The sequence below is a fragment of the Hylobates moloch genome, unplaced genomic scaffold (assembly GCF_009828535.3).
Source record: "Hylobates moloch isolate HMO894 unplaced genomic scaffold, HMol_V3 SCAFFOLD_12, whole genome shotgun sequence".
NCBI classification, from domain to species: Eukaryota; Metazoa; Chordata; class Mammalia; order Primates; family Hylobatidae; genus Hylobates; species Hylobates moloch.
This window is the reverse complement of record NW_026652287.1, coordinates 61,059,124-61,083,694: the sequence shown is the minus strand read 5'-3', so window position 1 is coordinate 61,083,694 and position 24,571 is coordinate 61,059,124. Positions and strand designations below refer to the sequence as shown.

Sequence of the window (24,571 nt, the reverse complement as noted above, 5' to 3'; positions counted from 1 at the left end):
ATGGTACCAGTTCCTCCTTGTACCTCTGGTAGAATTCGGCTGTGAATCCATCTGGTCCTGGACTCTTTTTGGTTGGTAAGCTATTGACTATTGCCACAATTTCAGAGCCTGTTATTGGTCTATTCAGAGATTCAACTTCTTCCTGGTTTAGTCTTGGGAAGGTGTATGTGTCGAGGAATTTATCCATTTCTTCTAGATTTTCTAGTTTATTTGCGTAGAGGTGTTTGTAGTATTCTCTGATGGTAGTTTGTATTTCTGTGGGGTCGGTGGTGATATCCCCTTTATCATTTTTTATTGTGTCTATTTGATTCTTCTCTTTTCTTCTTTATTAGTCTTGCTAGCGGTCCATCAATTTTGTTGATCTTTTCAAAAAACCAGCTCCTGGATTCATTAATTTTTTGAAGGGTTTTTTGTGTCTCTATTTCCTTCAGTTCTGCTCTGATTTTAGTTATTTCTTGCCTTCTGCTAGCTTTTGAATGTGTTTGCTCTTGCTTTTCTAGTTCTTTTAATTGTGATGTTAGGGTGTCAATTTTGGATCTTTCCTGCTTTCTCTTGTGGGCATTTAGTGCTATAAATTTCCCTCTACACACTGCTTTGAATGTGTCCCAGAGATTCTGGTATGTTATGTCTTTGTTCTCTTTGGTTTCAAAGAACATCTTTATTTCTGCCTTCATTTCGTTATGTACCCAGTAGTCATTCAGGAGCAGGTTGTTCAGTTTCCATGTAGTTGAGCGGTTTTGAGTGAGTTTCTTAATCCTGAGTTCTAGTTTGATTGCACTGTGGTCTGAGAGACAGTTTGTTATAATTTCTGTTCTTTTACATTTGCTGAGGAGAGCTTTACTTCCAACTATGTGGTCAATTTTGGAATAGGTGTGGTGTGGTGCTGAAAAAAACGTATATTCTGTTGATTTGGGGTGGAGAGTTCTGTAGATGTCTATTAGTTCCGCTTGGTGCAGAGCTGAATTCAATTCCTGGATATCCTTGTTAACTTTCTGTCTCGTTGATCTGTCTAATGTTGACAGTGGGGTGTTAAAGTCTCCCATTATTATTGTGTGGGAGTCTAAGTCTCTTTATATGTCACTCAGGACTTGCTTTATGAATCTGGGTGCTCCTGTAGTGGGTGCATATATATTTAGGATAGTTAGCTCTTCTTGGCCATTTTTAAATAAAATGCCAAAGTCATTTTTTAAAGTAATCAAAAGAAGAAAACAGAGACCTGGCTAACTTCGGGTCTAAGGCAGACCTTAAGAGATAAAGACAATTTCTATGCTGTATGAACTACAGTGTTTTCCTTGGCATTTATTCTGTTTTATTAAAGTAAAATTTAAAATCATGATGAAATATTTTAAAAATACAATTCTTTCACTTACTTTTTCATCTTTTATAGTTACATAAAGGTAAACCTCAAATGTATCTTCTTCCACAGCACATAATCTGGCTTCCACCTGGGTAGTTGCTAAATAGCATAAATGAAAATACAAATTAGCTGACGTTAAAAGTATATTTGAAACAATCATGACTATTTCCCACCTAGTAACCTCTGCTAACCACTTAAGAGTGCCCAAATGGCTTCCTCGGGCAGGACCAGGGGGAGTATGTTAGGAAAAGGCACTCCTGATTGTGGAGTGGATCACGGGTCCTGTCCCTGTCAACAGGTTCCTGTGCCGCCCTGTGAATACCTCCTCAAGTACAGCTCTTGGTCCTCTCTTCTCCTCCACTCCTCCCAAACGCAGATTTCCAGTCCCAGGCCTTCATCTGAGGTCCGTTCTACCCTACAAAGCCCCACAGAGTGCAGCACCCGGCTACTCCCTTAGAGACTCAAAACCCCACAGCAGCAGCATCACTGCCACCTACCAGGCACTGTGCTAAGTCCTTTAGAAACCTTTCGCTGAGTTCTTACCACTACCTTCAAGGTAAGTACAGTGGTCATGTCACAGGCGAGGAGACCAGGCTCAGAGGCTAAGTCACTTGACTGAGCCACTGAGGATTAGGTGGCCGGCCTCCTCCAGACCCGCATTCTCATTTCCCAGCAGCCCCCGTGGCTCACAGGGGCCAACACTCCAGTCCCAGTGACCTCCCAGCCTCCCACTGCTCCCAGGTCAAAGGATCTGGCTCCTCCTCTACCCAGACAATGGCACAGCGCAGGAGAGGAGCCAGGACCCAACGAGGTACCAGGCAGCACCCCAGGCGTTTCTCACCCGCCAACATTCTCACTAAAACCAGGTATCTGCCAGCGGTTAAGATAGATCCCACAAAAGACACTGTTTATAGTCACCGATGTAAAATAAAAAGAACAGCTGAAGACATTTTATGCATCTTAAATTAGCAGTAATGAATATTACACAATAAATATCCATTTACTATCTCTTGCTCACTAAAAATGCTAGGTTTTTCATCAATTGCTGGTCCAATAAAATCCACATGAATTTATTTTGCAGCGCCGCAGCTTTTATGCAAATGAAGAGGCAGGCATTATTACTGTGTAAGGGTTCCCCTGCACAAACAGCCCCCTGCTGATCTCAGCTATCAATTACTGACATTCACTGCCACTAGGGGTGCAGAGTTACTGTGGTACTTGAGCTGGAAGAAGCCCCAGGTAGCTTAGGGAACTCCTCTGAGGAGGGCTGTGTGGCCAACAGGGGCATCTCCAACCCCCTCCAGCAGCAGAAGCTGAGGCCTCTGTGGGTGTCACTTCCAGGCAGGCTGCAGTGATCAGGCACTGGCTTACCTTTCAGAAGGTTCTGAAAGTACTGAATAGCTGCACTGTCCCACTTCTTGGCAGGTCTGGAACAGTGAACAGATGCAACTTCATTACATAAAAATCTGAGGCTAGCACACCAACAGCATTTTGTAAACCATGCACTGAACATTTCTCACACTACATACGGAACACGTGATACAGATGATGGGGCGCCTGGCGCTGGCCCTGCTCTGGGGGTGAGGATCCCACTGTATCCTGCAACACGCTCTTCTCAACACCGTCACCTGCACCGGTGCAGACTCATGGCACAGAGGTCCCTCTGAGAATGACCTGTGCTCACCACTGCACTGTCTGTCATGACACCACCATCCCCAGACAAATCAGTCACCCCAACCAGAACACAAGCTCCTGGGACAGGGATCCTGAGTGTGCGGCGTCTAGCACAGTCTGGCACAGAGAGGGCGCGACACAAGCTGGTACACCAACACCCTCACAGGCAGTCATGGGAGAGCCAGATACTATCTTTGTTTCATTTTGTTTTTTTTGAGACAGGGCCTCTCTCTGTTACCCAGGCTGGAGTGCAGTGGCATGAACAGAGCTCACTGCAGCCTTGAACTCCTGGGCTCAAGAGAGCCTCTCATCTCAGCCTCCTGAGTAGCTAGGACTACAGGTGTGCCCCACTACACCTAGTGATTAAAAAAAATTTTTTTTTATAGAGAGAGGGTCTAGCTATGTTGCTCAGGCTGGTCTCAAACTCCTGAGCTCAAGCGATTCTCCTGCCTTGGCCTCCCGAAGTGCTGGGATTACAGGCGTGAGCTAAAGCATTGGGTCTCAGCTACTATAAAACTACTGTTCCTCACTCTGCTGACCCTAGTGCCCTCTCACTGGCTCCCATTTTACCCGTCATCTTGTCCTTTCTACATCTTTCTTATGCTTTGCAAAGAAAATTGTAGGAAAAGCTGTAGGCAGTGGGGAAAGAGGAGAAACTTGGAAGCAAGGAAAAAAATAAAACGTAAGGTCAGAATGATGTTCTATATTTCTTCTGATTTTATGTACCAGAGATGCCACCACCATCCTCCAAGAATTGTTTTAAAGATCAAATGAGATAATGTACATAGAACACTTAGCCCAGTGGCTGGACATAATCATTACTCAAAAATGTTGGTTATTTTTATTCTTATAAGAAAGATATTAAGCAATTCAAGAGAATTACAAAGGATTTCTAAAAGGAAGTAAAGGCAGTGGTTCTAAAACCTTGTTACACACAAAGAATTACCTAATAATTAGCTTTTTTAAAAAAGCAAAATGTAGTAGATTACTAATAATGAAAAGGCAAACAACCCAAGAGAAAACCCAATCTAACATATGAACAGGTAAATCAGCCAGTCTCTCCCTCTCACACAGAATAACCACGAGTCAGTCTCTCTCCCCCTCTCTCTCACACACAGAATAACCCCATCAGCTGGTCTCTCTCCCTCTCACACACACAGAATAACCACCTCAGCTGGTCTCTTCCCCCTCTCCCTCACACAGAATAACCACATCAGCCAGTCTCTCTCCCTCTCTCTCACACACAGAATAACCATATCAGCCAGTCTCTTCCTCTCTCTCTTAAACACACACACAGAATAACCACAGCAGCCAGTCTCTCTCCCTCTCTTACACACATAGAATAACATCAGCCAGTCTCTCCCTCTCACACAGAATAACCACATCAGCTATTCTCTCTCTCCCTCTCTCACACATACACAATAATCATATGAAGACATAACCAGCTTTGCAAGTCAGAAAAATACAAATTAAATCAAAATACCATTTTCACTGAGCAAACAAGCAGAAATTAGAAAGCCTAACGATATTCAATATTGTGTGGGCATAACAGTGCTTTCCATACCCCAACGATGGCAGTATAAATTGCTAGTCTTTTTGAAGGGGATTTGACAAAATCTATAAAACTGTAATACACACATTCAAAGGGTGTTGTGGATAAAGCACAAACACAAAGGTATCAGATTTCAAAGAAGGTGACCAAACCCCAGTAGGCCCTTCCCTGGGGGCATCCTAGGGTGGGTGGGGAAGGGCCCATGCAGAGAGGGGCAAGAAAGACAGGACCGGCGACCGCCTCTGAGGGGAGCTGGGCTGCACATACGTGGGCCCAATCATGCCTGGAGGGTGAGCAGTGGGCCGCTCTGAAAGAGGGCAGTACATGGGGCAGGGGCTGCTGCGTGCAAGAAATCCCACTCCCAGAGCCTTTTGTGAGCAGTGGGGTAGGCTGGCTGGAGGGCGGCCTGGTAGGGCGCATTGGCCTCAGCAGGGACTTATCCTCACATCAGTGTAGATGCCACGCTGACCACAAGAGTGATGCACTCACCACCACCAGGAAACTGTGGGTGCTGGGGGCTGGGGTGAGTGGAGAATGGGAAGGTCATCAAACAGCCCATGAAGGCAGCTTCTGAGTTCAGAGTACACAATGCAACGTGGCATGCCAGTGGAGTCAGAACTGGGCTGCTCCCTGTGGCTTTTCCTTCCATAATGCCGTCGTCCTGGGAGGGCAGGAGAGGAGGAGCACCAGGTGGGAGGATGGGGCTGACGTCTCTACAGACCACAGGAGGCAGAAGTCAGGCCACTCGGTAGTGCTCATTCAAGACAGCAGACATGGCACCCGCACTCGAGAGGGAACTGCCCAGGGCAGGGATCTGTCCTGTACAAACACTAGCGATGCAGTCAAACACTAGACAAAGGGAGCAAAGATGGGGTGTGGGGCACATGTATATATATGCCTCTACGTCTATGTATTTTATACAGATTTATCTATATTCTTTTTTTTTTTTTTTTTGAGACGGAGTCTCACTTTGTTGCCCAGGCTGGAGTGCAGTGGCGTGATCTTGGCTCACTGCAACCTCTGCCTCCTGGGTTCAAGCGATTCTCCTGCCTCAGTCTCCTGAGTAGCTGGGATTACAGGTGCGCACCACTGTGCCTGGCTAATTTTTGTGTTTTTAGTAGAGATGGGTTTCACCATGTTGGCCAGGCTGGTCTCGAACTCCTGACCTCAAGTGATCCACCCGCCTCAGCCTCCCAAAGTGCTGGGATTACAGGCATGAGCCACCAGGCCCGGCCAGATTCATCCATATACTTGCAGGACTGTACTGTGCAAATGGTTTGGAAACAACCTAGTGGCTACCCAGAGAGGAATGATTAAATACAGCAAGTATGTCAATCACATCCACCCATGAAAAAGACTAAAAGTAGAAAGAAGACATACGTATGTTGACAAAGAGTTTCAACATACTTTTTTGTTTGTTTGTTTTGAGATAGAGTTTCACTCTTGCTGCCCAGGCTGGAGTGCAGTGGTGCGATTTCAGCTCAGTGCAACCTCTGCCTCCCGGGTTCAAGCAATTCTCCTGCCTCAGCCTCCTGAGTAGCTGGGATTACAGATGCCCACCACCACGCCAGGCTAATTTTGTTTTGCAGAGACAGGGTTTTGCCATGTTGGTCAGGCTGGTCTCGAACTCCTGACTTCAGGTGATTCCCATGCCTTGGCCTCCCAAAGTACTGGAATTACAGGTGTAAGCCACCATGCCTGGCCTCTACATGCATTCTTAAGTTAATTCTGCAAATAAGACAGTATGGTCTAATTTTTGTTAAAAGCTCCACACAGGTAAGTGTGTGTAAAAGCACTGACGAAGGCCTGCAAGTTCAGAGCTGGAAAAGATCACAGAGGCCTCCCAGGAGGAAGGATGTGGGCCTGGAGAAAATTGCAATGGACTCTTTTATAATGCTCCACGGGCCCAGTACAGTGGTTCGTGCCTAGAATCCCAGCACTTTGGGAGGCCAAGGTGAGAGGATCACTTAAGCCCAGAAGTTTGAAACCAGCCTGGGCAAGACAGTGAGATCCTATCTCAAAAAAAGAAAGCAAGAAGGGAGGGGGGAGGAGAGGGGAGGGGAGGGGAGGGGAGGGGAGGGGAGGGGAGTTAGCTGGGTATGGTGGCGTGTGCCTGTAGTCCCAGCTATTTGGGAGGCTGAGGTGGGAGGATTGCTGGAACCCAGGAGGGTGAAGCTGCAATGAGCCATGATCATGCAACTGCACTACAGCCTGGGCAACAGGGTGAGACTGTGTGTGTGTGTGTGTGTGTGTGTGTGTGTGTGTATACACAGGTATAATGCTCCATGATCCTATGTTTTATGAATATTTTTCTTTACAGTTAATTTATTACTTTTCATAAGTTTGAAACAAAGGTAAGAAGCACAGAGCTCAGGCCCTGCTCCAAATCCCCTCAACCACAGCCAGGTCGGACAAACACTGACTCAGAAGCCCTTTCTGAAGAACAGAGACTTCCTGCTCAGCACTTCTACAGAGGAACTGACTTCGTACAAAGATCGTGCACTTGATAGAAGGCTTTTACTAATGATTCGAAGGACTTAAGAAACCGTACTTACACAATGTCAGTACTGTCTCGGCAGAAGTCAATGTGTAATGTGACAGGCTTTGTGCAGTACAGGCTGAATTTTTTTGCTCTATAGGGAAGCTGCATAAATGATTCTACTACAACTCGGATGCTAAAAAGTGAAACAGAAACAGCTCCATTATACAGAAAATTATATACAAAATATTCCGCTAAAGTATACCTATTTTATTTATATACTTGATGTAAAACAAAACACACAAAAAACAATTCTTTCTGTTTCTAATATAGCCACCAACAGTGCTTGGAGACATTTGGCCAAGAGGGAAAAACTGCTTCTTAGGAGGTTGAAAAAAATCTTACTCTTTTGTTACATAAAGCACGAATATGGTACATAGATAGTATATCAGTGAAATTGACATTTCATGACCTAGGGGTAGGAGTTTAGGAAAACAGTGTCTAAGAAGCCTCCTGGCCAGGCGTGGTGGCTCACACCTGTAATCCCAGCACTTTGGAAGGCCAAGTTGGGCAGATCACCTGAGGTCAGGAGTTCAAGATCAGCCTGGCCAACATGGTGAAACCTGTCTCTACTAAAACTATAAAAAATTAGGCAGGCGTGGTGGTGCACTCCTATAATCCCAGCTACTCAGGAGGCTGAGGCAGGAGAATTGCTTGAACCTGGGAGGCAGAGGTTGCAGTGAGCTGAAATCGTGCCATTGCACTCCAGCTTGGGCAACAAGAGCGAAACTCTGTCTCAAAAAAAAAAAAAAAAAAAAAAGTCTAATAAGGCTCCTTAGGTAGACAAATACTGGATCTGGATACTAATGAACATAGCTGTAAAGCAAATTCTATTCAAGATTTTCCAAATACCAATCTCAATATATGACCAAAATTACCTTAAAAGTTTCTGTAAATGAACAGATGTTTTAATAATTAATATTTGCCAACTTTGCACAAAAGAGCTGCAGGACTGAGATTTTTAAATAATAAGTTTGGCAATTTAATTTCCATTCTTTGTCGGCAAACAACAGAGCACTTTATTTTTACATTTTTTTCTTTGTAAGAGTCCGGGTCTCACTATGCTGCCCAGGCTGGTCTTGAACTCCTGGCCTCAAGTGATCCTCCTGCCTTGGCCTTCCAAAGTGCTGGGATTAGAGGCGTGAGCCACCACCCCAGCCGAAAAACCACTTTCACTTACTATTTCCACATGAACTGGCTTTCTCTCCAGGGTTCCTATTATGGCCTGTCTGGGCAGCCTGGCCATCTTCTGTCTCAGACAGGTTAGGGAAAGGTGGCTGCACCCATGGCGCCTGAAGTCTCCTCAAGCTCTATTTAATCATATGATTTTCTCACCCAAAACAAACTAAATGTAAAACACCAAATGCAAAAAGAAAAGCTCCCCAAACAGTTAAACACACTAATTGTTTTTGCAGCGGTTACGGTTGTATGCGATGCAGGATCACAAGCTCGAATGGCACCTACTCTTACAGTAAGTACTGCAAATTCCCAATGTCTGATAAGCACGTCTGCCATGAAATTCTTCTATTCAATAGACACCTCTTGGCCGGGCGTAGTGGCTCACGCCTGTAATCCCAGCACTTTGGGAAGCTGAGGTGGGTGGATCACCTGAGATCAAGAGTTCAAGACCAGCCTGGCCAACATGGCAAAACCCTGTCTCTACTAAAAATACAAAAATTAGCTGGACGTGGTGGCACGCGCCTGTAGTCCCAGCTACTAGAGAGACTGAGGCAGGAGAATCACTTGAACTGGGAGGCAGAGGTTGCAGTGAGCTGAAATCGTGCCACTGCACTCCAGCCTGGGTGACAGAGTAAGACTCCATCTCAAAAAAAAAACAAAACAAACAACAAAAATAGACACCTCTTATTGCAATCAAGTCTATTTGGTATTGCTCTTTCTTCAGTGAAATCAGAATCTTTATTAAACTGATATCCTCTTACTCTGGGATGGGCAACTGGAAAAATCATCACAAAACACCAAGACTGACTTGTTGCTGGTGTTTTCTAATGAACACTATGACGTGTGGTCCCAGAAGCAGTGAAGGCTGCACAGCACCATCTTGGCACCAGCTCATTCTGAGCTATCTCCCAATCTCATTGATGGTCACACCCTTCCTCTTTTAAGCAGGACAACCAGGAACACCTATGTGAGTACAAGTTCTGCTCTCTGCACCCTAAGACTATGCCAGCAACCCCCCTTCTGTGGAGAGACGCGTTTCTCTCTACCTCCTGGAAGTGTCTTTCTTGCAGCCAAGCCTCCCTAAAGGGCACAAGGAAACTGAGGAGAGGCAGGAGAGCAGCCGGTAAGGAGCACCCAGGAGATGCAGAGAGCGGCCAGAAGATGCAGAGAGCAGCCAGGAGATGCAGAGAACGCAGGAGATGCAGAAGAGAACCCCAAGAGGTGCAGAGAGCAGCCAGGAAATGCACAGAACACAGGAGATGCAGAGAGCACCCAGGAGATGCGGCGAGCACCCAGGAGATGCAGCGAGCATCCAGGAGATGCAGAGAGAGCACCAGGAAATGCAGAGAGAGCACCCAGGAGATGCAGAGAGTACCCAGGAGATGCAGAGTGTACCCAGGAGATGCAGAGAGCACCCAGGAGACACAGAGAGAGCACCAGGAGACGCAGAGAGCACCAGGAGACGCAGAGAGCACCAGGAGATGCAGAGAGAGCCCCAGGAGATGCAAAGAGAGCCCCAGGAGATGCATAGAAAGCCCCAGGAGATGCAGAAAGAGCCCCAGGAGATGCAGGGAGAACCCTAGGAGATGCAGAGAGCAGCCAGGAGATGCAGAAAGAGCCCCAGGAGATGCAGGGAGAACCCTAGGAGGTGCAGAGAGCAGCCAGGAGATGCAGAAAGTAGCCAGGTGATAGAGAGAGAACCCCAGGAAATGCAGAGAGCAGCCAGGAGATGCAGAGAGCAGCCAGGTGATAGAGAACCCAGGAGATGCAGAGAGTAGCCAGGAGATGCAGAGAGCAGCCAGGAGATGCAGAGAACACCACCTGAACCTGCCTCCCCTGTACGGACAGTGGCAGAGAGCCAGAGCCACCTCAGCCTTCACCCTGCCCACCCGCTCTGCCAGTCAGTGGGTACAGACCTGAAACCCACAAAGCTCCCCTTCTTGAAGCTAAAGAACTCCAGTTTTGTCTTTTCTCAGTGTAGTGACCTCTAGCCCCGTATTTTAAAATGGACATTCTCCTTTGAAACTGACATTTGTCTCTGACAAGAGTGTAAGGTGAGATAAACATGTACATACTTTTTAGATTTGACTGGAATGTTCTTGGCAAAGTCCACAAGGAAACATTCTGCCAAGTACTGGTCTGCGGAAGACATAATTGATTTGACAATGGCTCTGCACCAGCACTTTAGCTCCTCACAATAGACCACACACACCTGCAAAATAGAGAGTTATTTTTATTTATTTATTCTTTTGACACAGAGTGTCACTCCGTCGCCCAGGCTGGAGTACAGTGGCACAATCTCAGCTCACTGCAACCTCCACCTCCCAGGTTCAAGCAATTCTCCTGCCTTAGCCTCCCAAGTAGCTGGGATTACAGGCGCCCACCACCACGCCTGGCTAATTTTTGTATTTTAGTAGAGATGGGGTTTCACCATGTTGGATAAGCTGGTCTCAAACTCCTGACCTCGTGATCCGCCTGCCTCAGCCTCCCAAAGTGCTGGGATTACAGGCATGAGCCACCGCGCCCGGCCAACAGAAAGGTTTTTTAAGGTCAGTGTTAACATCTCATCAAAGAACGAGAGAGCTAAAAGGTGCTCTCAAAACCACCCCAGTCAACATTCTCCCTTACAGCAGAGGAAAGAGATGCCAGGAGGCCGGTCCTACCCAAGCTGAGCCCCTCTGCCCATAAGAAAACCTCAGGAACACAGGCTGCCTGGGTACTAGGTCACTGTTTTTCTTACTACAATTGTTTTCACTCCTTAACTGAGGACAATTTTTAGAAAGTAAAATAAGAAAAATGCATTCCTTTACCTTCTTAAATCAGGAAATAATGTTTAGGAATGATTGTCAATCACGTGTCTGACCAACAGGAAGCTGCCACCAGGCTCATCCTTCCACTCCCTTACCCATGACTCTTTTTTTTTTTTGAGACGGAGTTTTGCTCTTGTTGCCCAGGCTGGAGTGCAGTGGTGCGATCTTGGCTCACTGCAACCTCCGCCTGCCAGGTTCAAGCGATTCTCCTGTCTCAGCCTCCCAAGTAGCTGGGATTACAGGCGCATGCCACCAGGCCCAGATAATTAAAAAAAATTTTTTTAGTAGAGATGGGGTTTCATCATATTGGTCAGGATGGTCTCGAACTCCTGATCTCAGGTGATCCACCCACCTTGGCCTCCCAAACTGCTGGGATTACAGGCATGAGCCGCTGCGCCCAGCCTCCCCATGACTCTTATTGGCCTCTGACATTTGTTTACTATCTGTCATAACTGGACGCTGGCTCCTTGATGACATGGATTTTTGTCTGTTTTGTTTACTGCCAAATTCCCAGCACCTAGCACAGTGCCTGGCATATACTAAGTCTTCAAAAACTACTTGAACCAGGCATGGTGGTACGTGCCTGTAGTCTCAGCTACTTGGGAGGCTGAGGCAGGAGGATCGCTTGAACCCAGGAGTTGGAGGCTGCAGTGGGCTATGATCGCACCACTGCACTCCAGCCTGGGTGGCACAGTGAGACCCTGTCTCAAAAAATACCAGTAATAAAATGTTTTAAAAATAAACTACCTGGGCCAGGCGTGGTGGCTCACCCCTGTGGTCCCAGCACTTTGGGAGGTCGAGGTGAGTGGATCACCCGAGCTCAGGAGTTCGAGACCAGCCTGACCAACATGGAAAAACCCCGTCTCTACTAAAAATACAAAAATCAGCCGGGGATGGTGGCATGTGCCTGTAGTCTCAGCTACTCAGGAGGCTGAGGCAGGAGGATCGCTTGAGCCAGGGAGGCAGAGGTTGCAGTGAGCCAAGATTGTGCCACTGCACTCCAGCCTGGGCGACTGAATGAGAGTCTGTCTCAATCAATCAATCAATCAACTACCTGTTTGATGGCTGAATAAGTGCACAGTCCCTGACTTATGACGATTTAACTTACAATTTTCAATATTATGATGGTGTGAAACTATTGCAATTTTTACATAATGTGCAGTATTCAATAAAATACATAAATATTTAAACTCTACTACAAAATAGGCTTTGTATTAGGTGATCTTGCCCAATCATAAGCTAATGTAAGTGTCCTCAGCAAATTTAAGCAGGCTAGGGTAAGCTAGGCTGGTCAGCAGGTTAGGTGTATTAAGTGCATTTTTTACTTACAATATCAGGATATAACCTCATCGTAAGTTAAGAAGCATTTGTAAATGCCTGCAGCCCCTTTTAAGGAGAACCACCCTGCAGGGGTGACAACCCTTGGCATCCTGACCGTACCACAGGACTGCCAGGCCACAGCCAACTCAACTAATAAACCATATGCTAACCATAGCTTTATAAAGCAGTCCAGCAGGAGAGCTGTGCTCAGACAGAAAAGAAGGGGACTCATAGAGATTGTTGTCCTCGGGAATAAGTTGGAAATACAGTACAGCCATACTGCAAGGGATAGGTTCTAGAGAACCTCACATAACTCAAAACTCGAATAATTCAACAGAAATCCTGACAAAGGATGAAAGGTATTTCTATTTAATGCTGAAGTCAAAGCATCTTGTAGAAATACCATGAATAGTTAATAATTCACACAGCCAGTCAACCTTGAAAATGAGGCATGAAAGCCACATTCATCTCCATGAGAGCTCTGCAGTGACCAGGTGCACTGTCAATGAGCACTAATTGTTTGTTGTTTTTTGTTTTAGAGACAGGGTCTCATCACTACATTGCCTAGGCTGGACTCAAACTCCTGGGCCCAAGTGATCTTCCCGCTTCAGCCTCCCAAGTAGCTGGGACTGTGGACACGTGCCACCACACCCAGCTCAGCAGTAATATTTTGAAAGGAATCTTTTTTTCTGAGCATAGACCTCAACAGTAAGCTTAAAATATTCAGTAAGCCATGCGTCAACAGATGTGCTGTCATTCAGGCTTTCTTGTTCCATTTGTAGAGCAGATAGACTAGAGCTAGCATAATCTTTAAGGGTCACAGGACTTTTGGAATGGTAAATGAGTACTGGCTTCAACTTAAAAGTCACCAGCTGCATTAGACCCTAAAAAGAAAGCCACTCTGACCTTTAAAGCTTTAGTCCTTTAAAGACACTGACTTCTCCTATTTATTTTTTAAGATAGAGTCTCGCTCTGTCACCCAGGCTGGAGTGCAGTGGCGCCATCTCAGCTCACTGCAACCTCCACCTCCCAGGTTCAAGCAATTCTCCTGCCTCAGCCTCCCCAGTAGCTGGGATTACAGGCGCCCACCACCACATCTGGCGAATTTTTGTATTTTTAGTAGAGACGGGGTTTCACCATGTTGGCCAGGCTGGTCTTGAACTCCTGACCTTAGGTGATCCACCCACCTCAGCCTCCGAGAGTGCTGGGATTACAGGTGTGAGCCACCGCACCTGGCTGACTTCTCCTATTTAGCTCTGGAAGTCCTAGAAGACATATTCTCCAATAGAAGGCTGTCTTGCATACATTGAAAACCTGTTATTTAGTGTGTCCACTTTCAACAATGATCTTAGCTATATCTGGAGAAACTGCTGCAGCCTCTCCATCAGTCCTTGTGTTTCACCTTGCACTTTATGTTGTGGAGATGGCCTCTTTCCTTAAACCTCATGAACCAACCTCTGCTAGCTTCAGTTTTTCCCTGCAGCTTCCTAACCTTGCTCAGCCTTTATACAATTGAAGAGAGTTAGGGCCTTGCTCTGGATCAGGCTTTGGCTAAAGGGAATGTAGTGACTGGTTTGAGCTTCTATCCTGACCAATAAAACTTTCTCCATATTACCAATAAGGCTGTTTCTTTTTTTTTTTTTAATGTTTTTTTATTATCATTTGTGTGTTCTCCAGAGTGGCACTTTTAATTTCCTTCAAGAACTTTCCCTTTGCATTCACAACTTTGCTAACTATTTGGTGCAAGAGGCCTAGCTTTCAGCCTATCTCAGCTTTCAAAATGTCTTCCTTTAAGTTCAATCATTTGTAGCTTTTAATTTAATGTGATTCATCCTTTCACTTGAACACTTAGGGGCCATTGTAGGGTTATTAATTGGCCTAATTTCAATCGTGTGTCAGTGAACAAGGCGGCCTCGGGAGAGGGAGAGAGACGGTGGAGCAGTCAGAACATACATTTATTGATAAAATTCACTATCTTACATGAGTGCAATTCGTGGCACCCCAAAACGATTAAAATACTGACCTCAAAGATCACTGGCCACAGATCACTATAACAGATAGAATAATAACAAAAAAGTTCGAAACATTGGGAGAATTACCAAGATGTGACACAGAGACATGAAGTGAGGACTTGCTGTGGGAAAAATGGTGCCTATAGTCTTGCTCCATGAAGGGTTGCCATGAACCTTCAATTTGTAAAATAACATAGTTACTGCAAATTCACAATAAAATGAGTTTTAAGTTTGTACTTAAAAGTGTAAAGGGCCAGGCGCAGTGACTCATGCCTGTAATCCCAGCATTTTGGGAGGCCAAGGCGGGCAGATCTCTTGAGCCTAGGAGTTCGTGACCAGCCTGGGTAACATGGCGAAACCCTGTCACCACAAAAAATACAAAAAAATTAGCCAGGTGTGGTGGTGCGTGCCTTTAGTCCTAGCCACTTGGGAGGCTGAGGTGGGAGGATTGCTTGATACCAAAAGGTGGAGGTTGCAGTGAGCCGAGATTGAGTCACTGCACTCCAGCCTGGGTGACAGAGCGAGATCTCCGTCTTCAAAAAAAAAAAAAAAGGAAGAGGAGGAGGAGAGAAAAACAAAACCACCCTCTCGACACCAAAAATGTGATAGCTAGGCACAAAGCACTAAGTTGAAAACTGATCCACACGATTTCTCTTTCTTTGCAGTATGAACTGTATTATTTGCATTCATAGGCCTTCCCATTTAAAAAATTTTTAAAAAGGCCAGGCTCGGTGGCTCACGCCTGTAATCCCAGCACTTTGGGAGGCCGAGACGGGTGGATCATGAGGTCAGGAGATTGAGACCATCCTGGCTAACAAGGTGAAATCCCGTCTCTACTAAAAATACAAAAACGAAATTAGCTGGGCGTGGCGGCAGGTGCCTGTAGTCCCAGCTACTCAGGAGGCTAAGGCGGGAGAATGGCATGAACCCAGGAGGTGGGGCTTGCAGTGAGTAGAGATGGTGCCACTGTACTCTAGCCTGGGCAACAGAGCGAGACTCTGTCTCAAAAAATAATAATAATAATTAATTTAATAAATAAATAAATAAAAATTTAAAAAAGGAACTGTGTTATTTCAGGGTAATCAAACAGTCGTAAGAGGTCAGGGAAAGTTCTATACAGAAGAATTCCAGCTGATGAATGCAGAAGGAATGAGAGAAATCCCCACGTCAAGTGCCTGAATGAAAGAGCTGATTTGGGCAGCAGTGGTCAGTGAATGGAGAAGCCATCACACGAATGCTGACAGGTAAGGCCACAAGGAGGGTCAGGACGTCCCCTCTGGTCAATCTCAGCATCACTGAAAGCATCATCTCTCAATTCAATACAACATGAAGTTCACAGTACACCTATTCTTGAAAAACAGAAGCGACCTTAAATCTACCCAAAGCTTTATATTTAACTATACACATACACACACACATATACATTTTTTTTTTTTTTTGAGACGGAGTTTCACTCTTGTTGCCCAGGCTGGAGTGCAATGGCGTTATCTCGGCTCACTGCAGCCTCCGCCTCCCAGGTTCAAGTGATTCTCCTGCCTCAGCCTCTCTAGTAGCTAGGATTATAGGTGCCTGCCACCATGCCCAGCTAATTATTTGTATTTTTAGTAGAGATGGGGTTTCACTATGTTGGCCAGGCTGGTCTCGAACTCCTGACATCAGGTGATCCACCTGCCTCAGACTCCCAAAGTGCTAGGATTACAGGCGTGGGCCACCACGCCCGGCTACGCACATTTTTTAAAGAGACAGTCTCACTGTCTCGCCCAGGCTAGAGTGCACTGCCGCAAACACAGCTTACTGCAGCTATTACCTCCCAGGCTCAAGTGATCTTCTGCCTTAGCCTCCAGAGTAGCTGGGGCCACAGGCATGTGCTACCATGCCCGCTAATCTTTTTATTTTTTGTAGACACAGGGTCTTACTATGTTGCCCAGGCTGTTCACAAAACTCCTAGGCTCAAGCAATCTTCTTTCCTTGGCCTCCCAAAGTGCTGGGATTACAGGCATGAGTCACCACGCCCAGCCCAAAATGTGGAATATTTTTAAAAACAATTGACCTGGTTTAACTTCTTCAATTAGTCAATGGTATGGAAACAAATTATATTATTGTGCTTGCTTCGGAAGCACATATACTGAAATAAATTATGTTATCATTAGATGATTTGGGGGAAAAGGATTCAAATTATTTCTGCTTTTTCTCATAAAGAGTTTATAAACCTTTTCCTATTACACCATTACAAAAATTCACTCTCTTCTGAAAAGTAGCTGAGCTGTGGAGACCACGACAAGGGGCAGTGAGAGCTGAGTCTGCAAGAAGGCAAGGAGGGGCCATGGCGTGGAGTAAGGAGAACAAATCTGAGTTGGCCAAAGTCATGAGCAACCAAAAGGGAGGTGTTGGCCCTACACTGAAGACACTACTCCCTCTTTGCTGAGGTCCCTACAGCTCTGTGGGATCTCAAATAACCCCCTGGTTCCCAGCCCCAGAGGGATGGCCCTAATGCCTGGGTGTAGATGACATTCTGTCTACTTTTGCCCCACATGGACCTTACATGGTGGCCGCCCCCTTCCATGACTAGCCTGAATCTTGTGCAACCTAGAGAACCTTACACTGGCTGGGCACGGTGGCTCACACCTGTAATCCCAGCACTTTGGGAGTCTGAGGCAGGTGGATCACCTGAAGTCAGGAATTTGAGACCAGCCTGGCCAACGTGGTGAAACCCCGTCTCTACTAAAAATACAAAAATTAGCTGGGTGTGGTGGCCCATGCCTGTAATTCCAGCTACTCAGGAGGCTGAGACAGGAGAAGTGCTTGAACCTGAGACACGGAGGTTGCGGTGAGCCCAGATGGTGCCACTGTACTCCAGCCTACGTGACAGAGTGAGACTCCATCTCAAAAAAAAACCTAACACGAAGCACTGAGTGTAAGAAACTAAAATACTCTAAAAGCTTGAATCATCGTCTTTGCCAAAATAGTTTATATTTTGAGTGGTGTTTCAATACACAGTGATTAAAGAACATTTAGATACATACCTGTCCTTCTTCCAGTGTTAATGGTTTTATTTCTATATCTTGACATGTGCTGTTGTAGAAGTCATTCATGGCACTACTTAATTTTTGATAGTCGACATCATGATCTAAAAAGGGACTACACCCTTTTATTATAACCCAGAAGCAACCTGGATCTTCAATCTGTAAAATTTTTAAAAGACAAACAGAACAGTGTATGAGTTAAAAGTAATACCACAAAATAATAAACTTTAGAGCAACAATTACTGTTTCTAATTTAAGTGACCTAACAAATTATTGACAAATGCCTTTGCTTAAATGGTTAGACCAAAGATAAAATTCTAAAACACATAACCAATAGTATATAAGTAATTCTCAACTATGTGTCGTAACTGAAATAACAAACAGATGTCCTCAATCTCCCATATTCTGAAAAATCTATAGTAATATACAAACAGAAGGTTCAGAGCAATGTTTTTAGTACTTTTGTTTGTTAAAAAATTTTTTTTTAATTAAAAAAAAAAAACAGAGACAGTGTCTCGCTATTTTGCCCAGGCTAGTCTCAAACTCCGGGGCTCAAGCATTTTCCTACCTCGGCCTCCCTAAGTGCTAGGATTACAGACATAAGCCACTGTGCCTGGTTTGTACTCTTCTTTTGTAAGAAAGAGAAAGCAGGCCGGGCGCGGTGGCTCACGCTTGTAATCCCAGCACTTTGGGAGGCCGAGGCGGGCGGATCACGAGGTCAGGAGATCGAGATCATGGTGAAACCCTGTGTCTACTAAAAAAAATACAAAAAATTAGCCGGGTGTGGTGGCGGGCGCCTGTAGTCCCAGCTACTCGGAGAGGCTGAGGCAGGAGAATGGCGTGAACCCGGGAGGCGGAGCTAGCAGTGAGCCGAGATCACGCCACTGCACTCCAACCTGGGTGACAGAGCAAGACTCCATCTCAAAAAAAGAAAGAAAGAAAGAAAGAAAGCAATGTGAATATAAGTACATTCTGCTGATAATTAAAAAAAAGGAAGTAATGGCAGATAAACCAAAATAAATGCAAATCATGACCTAAGGGGAGGGAAGAAATGGAGAAGGGACACGGAAGAAAGTCAGACTTCCTGGAATGTATTTTGTTATGTACTATTGTTATTAGAAGCCAAGATTTTCATTGTTAAAGACACAAATATAAAGTGAAAAGTTAAATTTGAATTGTAAATACCAAAAGGTCTTGCTGTGTCACCCAGGTTGGAGTGCAGTGGTGCAATCTCAGCTCACTGCAACCTCCACCTCCTGGGTTCAAGCAATTCTCCTGCCTAAGTCTCCTGAGTAGCTGGGATTACAGGCGTGCACCACCATGCTCAGTTAATTTTGTATATTTAGTAGAGACAGGATTTCATCATGTTGGCCAGGCTGGTCTTGAACTCCTGACTTCAGGTGATTCGCCCATCTTAGCCTCCCAAAGTGCTGGGATTACAGGCGTGAGCCACCGCGCCCAGCCAAGAACTCATGATTTTTCAAAAGTATCACCTAACTCTGCCTAGAAAAAATGACATCTCAAGATTTGGGATCCTAAATCCAAGGTGGCAAGAATACAGGTATTCACACTAGTATTATTTCTACTTTTCTGAAGGTTTGAACATTTTTATAACAAATAATCAGAAAAAAGAACAGTAGTTATTCTGGTTCCAGTAACAATAGAATAGTTTCTTTTTTTTTTTTTTTTGAGACGGAGTCTCGCTCTCTCACCCAGGCTGGAGTGCAGTGGCGCGATCTCGGCTCACTGCAAGCTCTGCCTCCCGGGTTCACGCCATTCTCCTGCCTCAGCCTCTCCGAGTAGCTGGGACTACAGGCGCCCGCCACCACGCCCGGCTAATTTTTTGTATTTTTAGTAGAGACGGGGTTTCACCATGGTCTCGATCTCCTGACCTCGTGATCCACCCACCTCGGTCTCCCAAAGTGCTGGGATTACAAGCGTGAGCCACCGCACCCGGCCAACAATAGAATAGTTTCTATATCACCTGTGGGTAACAATAATAAACCCTGGAAAAAATACAAAAATAACTATTTGAAGGCAGTGAAGAGCTACCAAAAGCAAGCAGAACCTGGAAGAGATTCAACCCTTGAAAGAAGGAAACTTCCCTGGGTGAGATCCACTTTTACACGGCTTTTCCCCTGAGCCCATTCCCCAGTCCACGTGATGTTAAGCAGCTGCAATTCAAGGAGAAAGTCATAATGTTTGTGGCTTGAGGAATCAGAGAACAGAGTTTGGCGCTGCCATAGCAGCTTGAGAATTAAAGGGTAAAATTCCTAAATGGAAAGCCATAGAGGGGGAGCCCTAAAGTCTGCATAAGAACACCTGTCACATTCTTGGCAGAGATGAGACCCCAAGGAGTCCAGAGAAGACCAACGGTCAGAAGGCTGAAAGAAATATGCAGTTTTAGCTGGGCGCTGTGGCTCACACCTGTAATTCCAGCACTTTGGGAGGCCGAGGCAGGCGGATCACGAGGTCAGGAGATCGAGACCATCCTGGCTAACACGGTGAAACTCCGTCTCTATTAAAAACAAAAAATTAGCCGGGCGTGGTGGCGGGCGCCTGTAGTCCCAGCTACTCGGAGAGGCTGAGGCAAGAGAATGGCGTGAACCCCGGAGGCAGAGCTTGCAGTAAGCCGAGATCACACCACTGCACTCCAGCCTGGGGGACAGAGCGAGAGTCTGTCTCAAAAAAAAAAAAAAAAAAAAAAGAGTTACCTATAAAGCTACAGTAATAAGACAGTGTGGTATTGTACATAAATCAATATAGCAGGAATATAATCACACATATAGTCAATTGATTTTTGATAAGACACAAAGGAGGAAGGATAGTCATTTCAACAAATGATGCTGGAACAGTTAGATAATCGCGTGCAAAGAAATGAAACTTCATCCATTCCTTGCACCATATACAAAAAGTAACTCGGATCATATATCTAAATGTAAAATATAAAATTATAAAACTTCTAAAAGGATACATCGGGGGCCAGGTGCAGCAGTTCATGCCTGTAATCCCAGCAGTTTGGGAGGCCAAGGTGGGCAGATCACTTGAGGCCAGGAGTCGGAGACCAGCCTGGCCAAGATGGTGAAACCCCGTCTCTACCAAAAATACAAAAATTAGCCGGCTGTGGTGGTACGCGCCTGTAATCCCAGCTACTCAGGAGGCTGAGGCAGGAGAATTGCTTGAACTCGGGAGGCGGACGTTGCAGTGAGCCGAGATTGCTCCACCACACTCCAGCCTGGGCAACAGAACGAGCGAGACTCCATCTCAAAAAAAAAATAAATAAATAATTTAAAAAATAATAAAAGGATACATGGGGGAAAAAAATCTTTGTGACTGTGAGTCAGGCAAAGATTTCTCAGATATTTAAGGCTAAATAATATTCCATTGTATATGTACAAACCACCTTCCGTTTACCCAGTCATCTGTTGATGGATACATGGGGGGAAAAATATTTCATCCTTGTAAGAGCTAACTTCATCTGCAGGACAGGTGGTACCTGCACAGCACTTGGGGAGACACTCCTATTCAGGACAGAATTTGCTTAGGGGGTAAGCCGGGTGAGGGCCGGAGGTGGGGGCGGACCAGAGTTGAGCAGGTAAATTAAAGAGTTCCTGGGCCCAACTGAGAGGAAAGGGGTTCCCGAACAGGAGGCAGCAAGTCCAGCTCCTGCTGTCAAAGTTCTGCCAGGATGGTTGTGCATGTGTCAGGATGTGTAGCCCTGTCTTTTCTAAAGGAGAAATCGGACTAGCATCATTAGGACTGATGGACAACATTTGACTGGGGAAGAGGAGCTTGCCAGGTGGATCTGAACCCTAAAAGTCTCAGGGCAAATTCTCTGTAAGAGTCAGCTTCCTCAAACGTTTGTGAATCTTTGTTCAGAGAGATTACACAAGACATCAAGTAAGAGCAGGAGAGTGCTGGTTTTAAAAATCGCACCGGCCGGGCACGGTGGCTCACGCCTGTAATCCCAGCACTTTGGGAGGCCGAGGTAGGTGGACCACAAGGTCAGGAGATGGAGACCATCCTGGCTAACACGGTGAAACCCTGTCTCTACTAAAAATACAAAAAAAATTAGCCGGGCATGGTGGTGGGCGCCTGTAGTCCTAGCTACTTGGGAGAATGAGGCAGGAGAATGGCATGAACCCTGGAGGCGGAGCTTGCAGTGAGCAGAGATCGTGCCACTGCACTCCAGCCTGGGCAACTGAGCAAGACTCCGTCTCAAAAAAAATAAAATAAAATAAAAAATACAATACAATAAAATAAAATAGGCCAGGTGCGGTGGCTCACGCCTGTAATCCCAGCACTTTGGGAGGCCTGAGGTCAGGAGTTCGAGAACAGCCTGGCCAATGTGGTGAAACCCTGTCTCTACTAAAAACACAAAAATTAGCCAGGTGTGGTGGCAGGCACCTGTAATCCCAGCTACTCGGGAGGCTGAGGCAGGAGAATCACTTGAACCCGGCAAGTGGAGGTTGCAGTGAGCTGAGGTCACACCATTGCACTCCAGCCTAGACAAGAGCAAAACTCTGTCTCAAAAAAATAAATGAATAAATAATAAAATAAAACAATCCCACAATTTGCTACGTCCGGCTCCTGGGCCCAATGAAGTGTGATTTTCAAAGTGATTTAGATTTCTTTCTCCAATAACGCATACCCACCCCTCTGCTCTGGCCTCTCAACTCCTTCCTCCAGCAACGCCTTCCCCTTCACCAGTGAGCCCTCACTGGGCTCCAAGGAGGAAAAGCAAGGGTCCAGGTGGGCGTCCCTTCCCCGGGGACTAGGACATCGCCCATGCAGAGCCCACGCGGTGAGCGGAGACGGCAACAGAGACTGGGGGCAGGAGGGAAGCCGGGACCCTTGGGGTGGGGCTGCCCGGGCCACCCGACCCTGTCCAGGTGCCCAGCCTAAGGGCCCCGTGGAGTACGGAGAGCGGGGCCCTGGGGACGCCAGTGTTGCTTGGCCTGGGTGATCGAGCATTCGGAGGGGCAGCCAATCTCACGCTCCTCCAGGTGCATCCCGGGCCACGCCAGGGCCCGTGAAACCCGGGCTTATCCGGTTCTACCCCAGCTCCCAGCCCGGGATGCCGCCTGGTGGGGTCGCGGGGAGGGTTCAGGTGGGGGAGGGCGGGGTGGGGGTGGAGTGGAGGTGGGGTGGGCTGCGGCTGGGGTGCAGGTGGGAGTGGAGATGGGGTGGTGGTGGGGTGTGTGGGGCTGAGTGTGGGGGGATGAAATGTCGGGGTGGAGGTGTGAGTGGGGGGGATGGGAATGAGGACGGGGTGGGGACAGGGGTGAGGGTGTGACCGTGGGGCGGGCAGGGATAAGGAAACGGGTGGGAGCTGGGACTAGGGTAGGAGTTGGGGGTGTGTAGGGGTGGGAATGGGATGGGGTGGGGTGGTAGTGGGGGCGTGGCGTGGCGGGATGGTATATAGGGGGTTGGAGTGTGTGGGAGTGGGATGGGGTGGGGGCATGAGTGTGAGTGTGGGGGTGGAGCTGGGTGGGAGTGGGTGTGGGAGCATGTGTGGGGCGGGGGGGAGTGGATGTGGGGAGTAGGTGTGGGCTGAGGGGGAGTGGACATGGGGGGATGCGTGGGCTGGCGGGAGTGGGTGTGGGGGGATGTGGAGGCTGTGTAGGGCTGGGGTGGGGGGCTGGGGTACGGTGGGGGCTGTGTAGGGTTGGGGTGGGTGTGGGAGGCTGTGCAGGGCTGGAGTGGGTGTAGGGGGCTGTGCGGGGCTGGGGTGGGGGTGGGAGGCTGTGTGGAGCTGGGGTGGGGGTGCGAGGCTCTGCAGGGGTCGGAGTGCGAGGCTCTGCAGGGCTGGGGTGGGGGTGGGAGACTGCGGGGGTCTGGCGTGGGTCTGGCTTGGTTGCGCTCACCTTCAGCACCAGGAGCTGGAGCATCCTCCTGGCGCCCGAGGGCAGATGGGCCCCCTCGCCCTGGAAGTCCCCTACCGTGGCGGAAGAGGCTAGCCGTCCCCGCCCGGTCCCTGCCACGAGTGCGTTCCTTCCCTCCACCTTTAGCGCCTCGGCCCCCCGCGGCAGGTGCCCCACACTCCTTGTCCCCAGGAGCGCTCGCGGACCCCAGGGTCGGCCCGAGGCGATGCGCTCCATCTTGGCAGTAACCAGCCCCTCGCTCCGGGCTCCCTGCCTGCCGGCCTCGGGCCTCCCGCACCCACCGGATGCCCGCGCACGCTGAGCAGGCCTTGAGGCGTCGGAGACCACGTGGTCCACCCAACGGCCCAACAACGCACCGCACAGCGCCACGCGGTGGTCAGGAGGACTGACCCGCGAGGCCCCGGGAGGCCCGGCTAGGAGTCGCGTGATTCTCTCCTTTGCCGCCAGCAGGACCTCCCTGCAGGCCCAGGGGACACTGGCCTGTCCCCCGCAGGGACAGAGGGGCCGCGTGCGGCTGAGTCCGTTGGAAACCACCTTTGCAAAATTGTAACTGAGGAAATTGTGATGGTGAAAGAAATGAGACCTAACCAACTCCATCTTGCTTCTAACCTTTAAGCTGTCCTTGTTTATTCCTGGGCGGAAGCCCAACTAACCTTGGGAAGGAATTCAGTCCATGGTTTGACTCTGAAACAAAATTGACAAGAGCCTGTGAATCCTGAAAATGTGAGACAGGTCTCAGTTCATTTAGAAAGTTTATTTGGCCAGCAAAGCGAGGTGGCTCAGGCCTGTAATCCCAGCGCTTTGGGAGGCGAGGGGTGCGGATCACCTGATAAGGTTAGGAGTTGGAGACTAGCATCCTCAACATGGTGAAACCCCGTCTCTACTAAAAATAGAAAAACTAGCCAGGCATGGTGGCAAGCGCCTGTAATCCCAGTTACTTGGGAGGCTGAGACAGGAGAATCGCTTGAACCCGGGAGGCAGAGGTTTCAGTGAGCTGAGAGCAGGCCACTGCACCCCAGCCTGGGCGACAGAGTGAGACTCTGTCTCAAAAAAAAAAAAATTTTTTTTGCCAAGGTTAAGGACAGGCGCCCCTGACACAGGAAGTCCTAACGACATTCGCTAGAGGTGGTCGGGGCACAGCTTGTGTTAAAGTTGGAGGGTGTCCAGGTTCTTGGTGTCTTGAAGAAAGAATTTGACAAAAGGCACACACAAAGCAAGGA

The 24,571-nt window shown here is 47.5% G+C and overlaps 1 protein-coding gene across 2 annotated transcripts in view; it reads right to left on the bottom strand.

The window, feature by feature from the left end:
- The window catches only part of TDRD12 (tudor domain containing 12), a 109,418-nt gene extending 85,762 nt beyond the window's left edge, over nucleotides 1-23,656 (bottom strand). The window contains exons 1-6 of one of the 2 annotated variants that reach the window (XM_032170373.2): nucleotides 23,334-23,656; nucleotides 17,467-17,625; nucleotides 10,377-10,513; nucleotides 7,139-7,258; nucleotides 2,729-2,784; nucleotides 1,371-1,456 (exon numbers count right to left, since the gene is read on the bottom strand). In XM_032170373.2, the coding sequence (XP_032026264.2) occupies nucleotides 1,371-1,456; nucleotides 2,729-2,784; nucleotides 7,139-7,258; nucleotides 10,377-10,513; nucleotides 17,467-17,625; nucleotides 23,334-23,567 (792 nt within the window). In that variant the 5' untranslated portion in view covers nucleotides 23,568-23,656. The remainder of the gene's footprint in view (nucleotides 1-1,370; nucleotides 1,457-2,728; nucleotides 2,785-7,138; nucleotides 7,259-10,376; nucleotides 10,514-17,466; nucleotides 17,626-23,333) is intronic. The other variant, XM_058425855.1, reaches the window with a different exon arrangement.
- Between the last annotated feature and the right edge of the window lie 915 nt (nucleotides 23,657-24,571).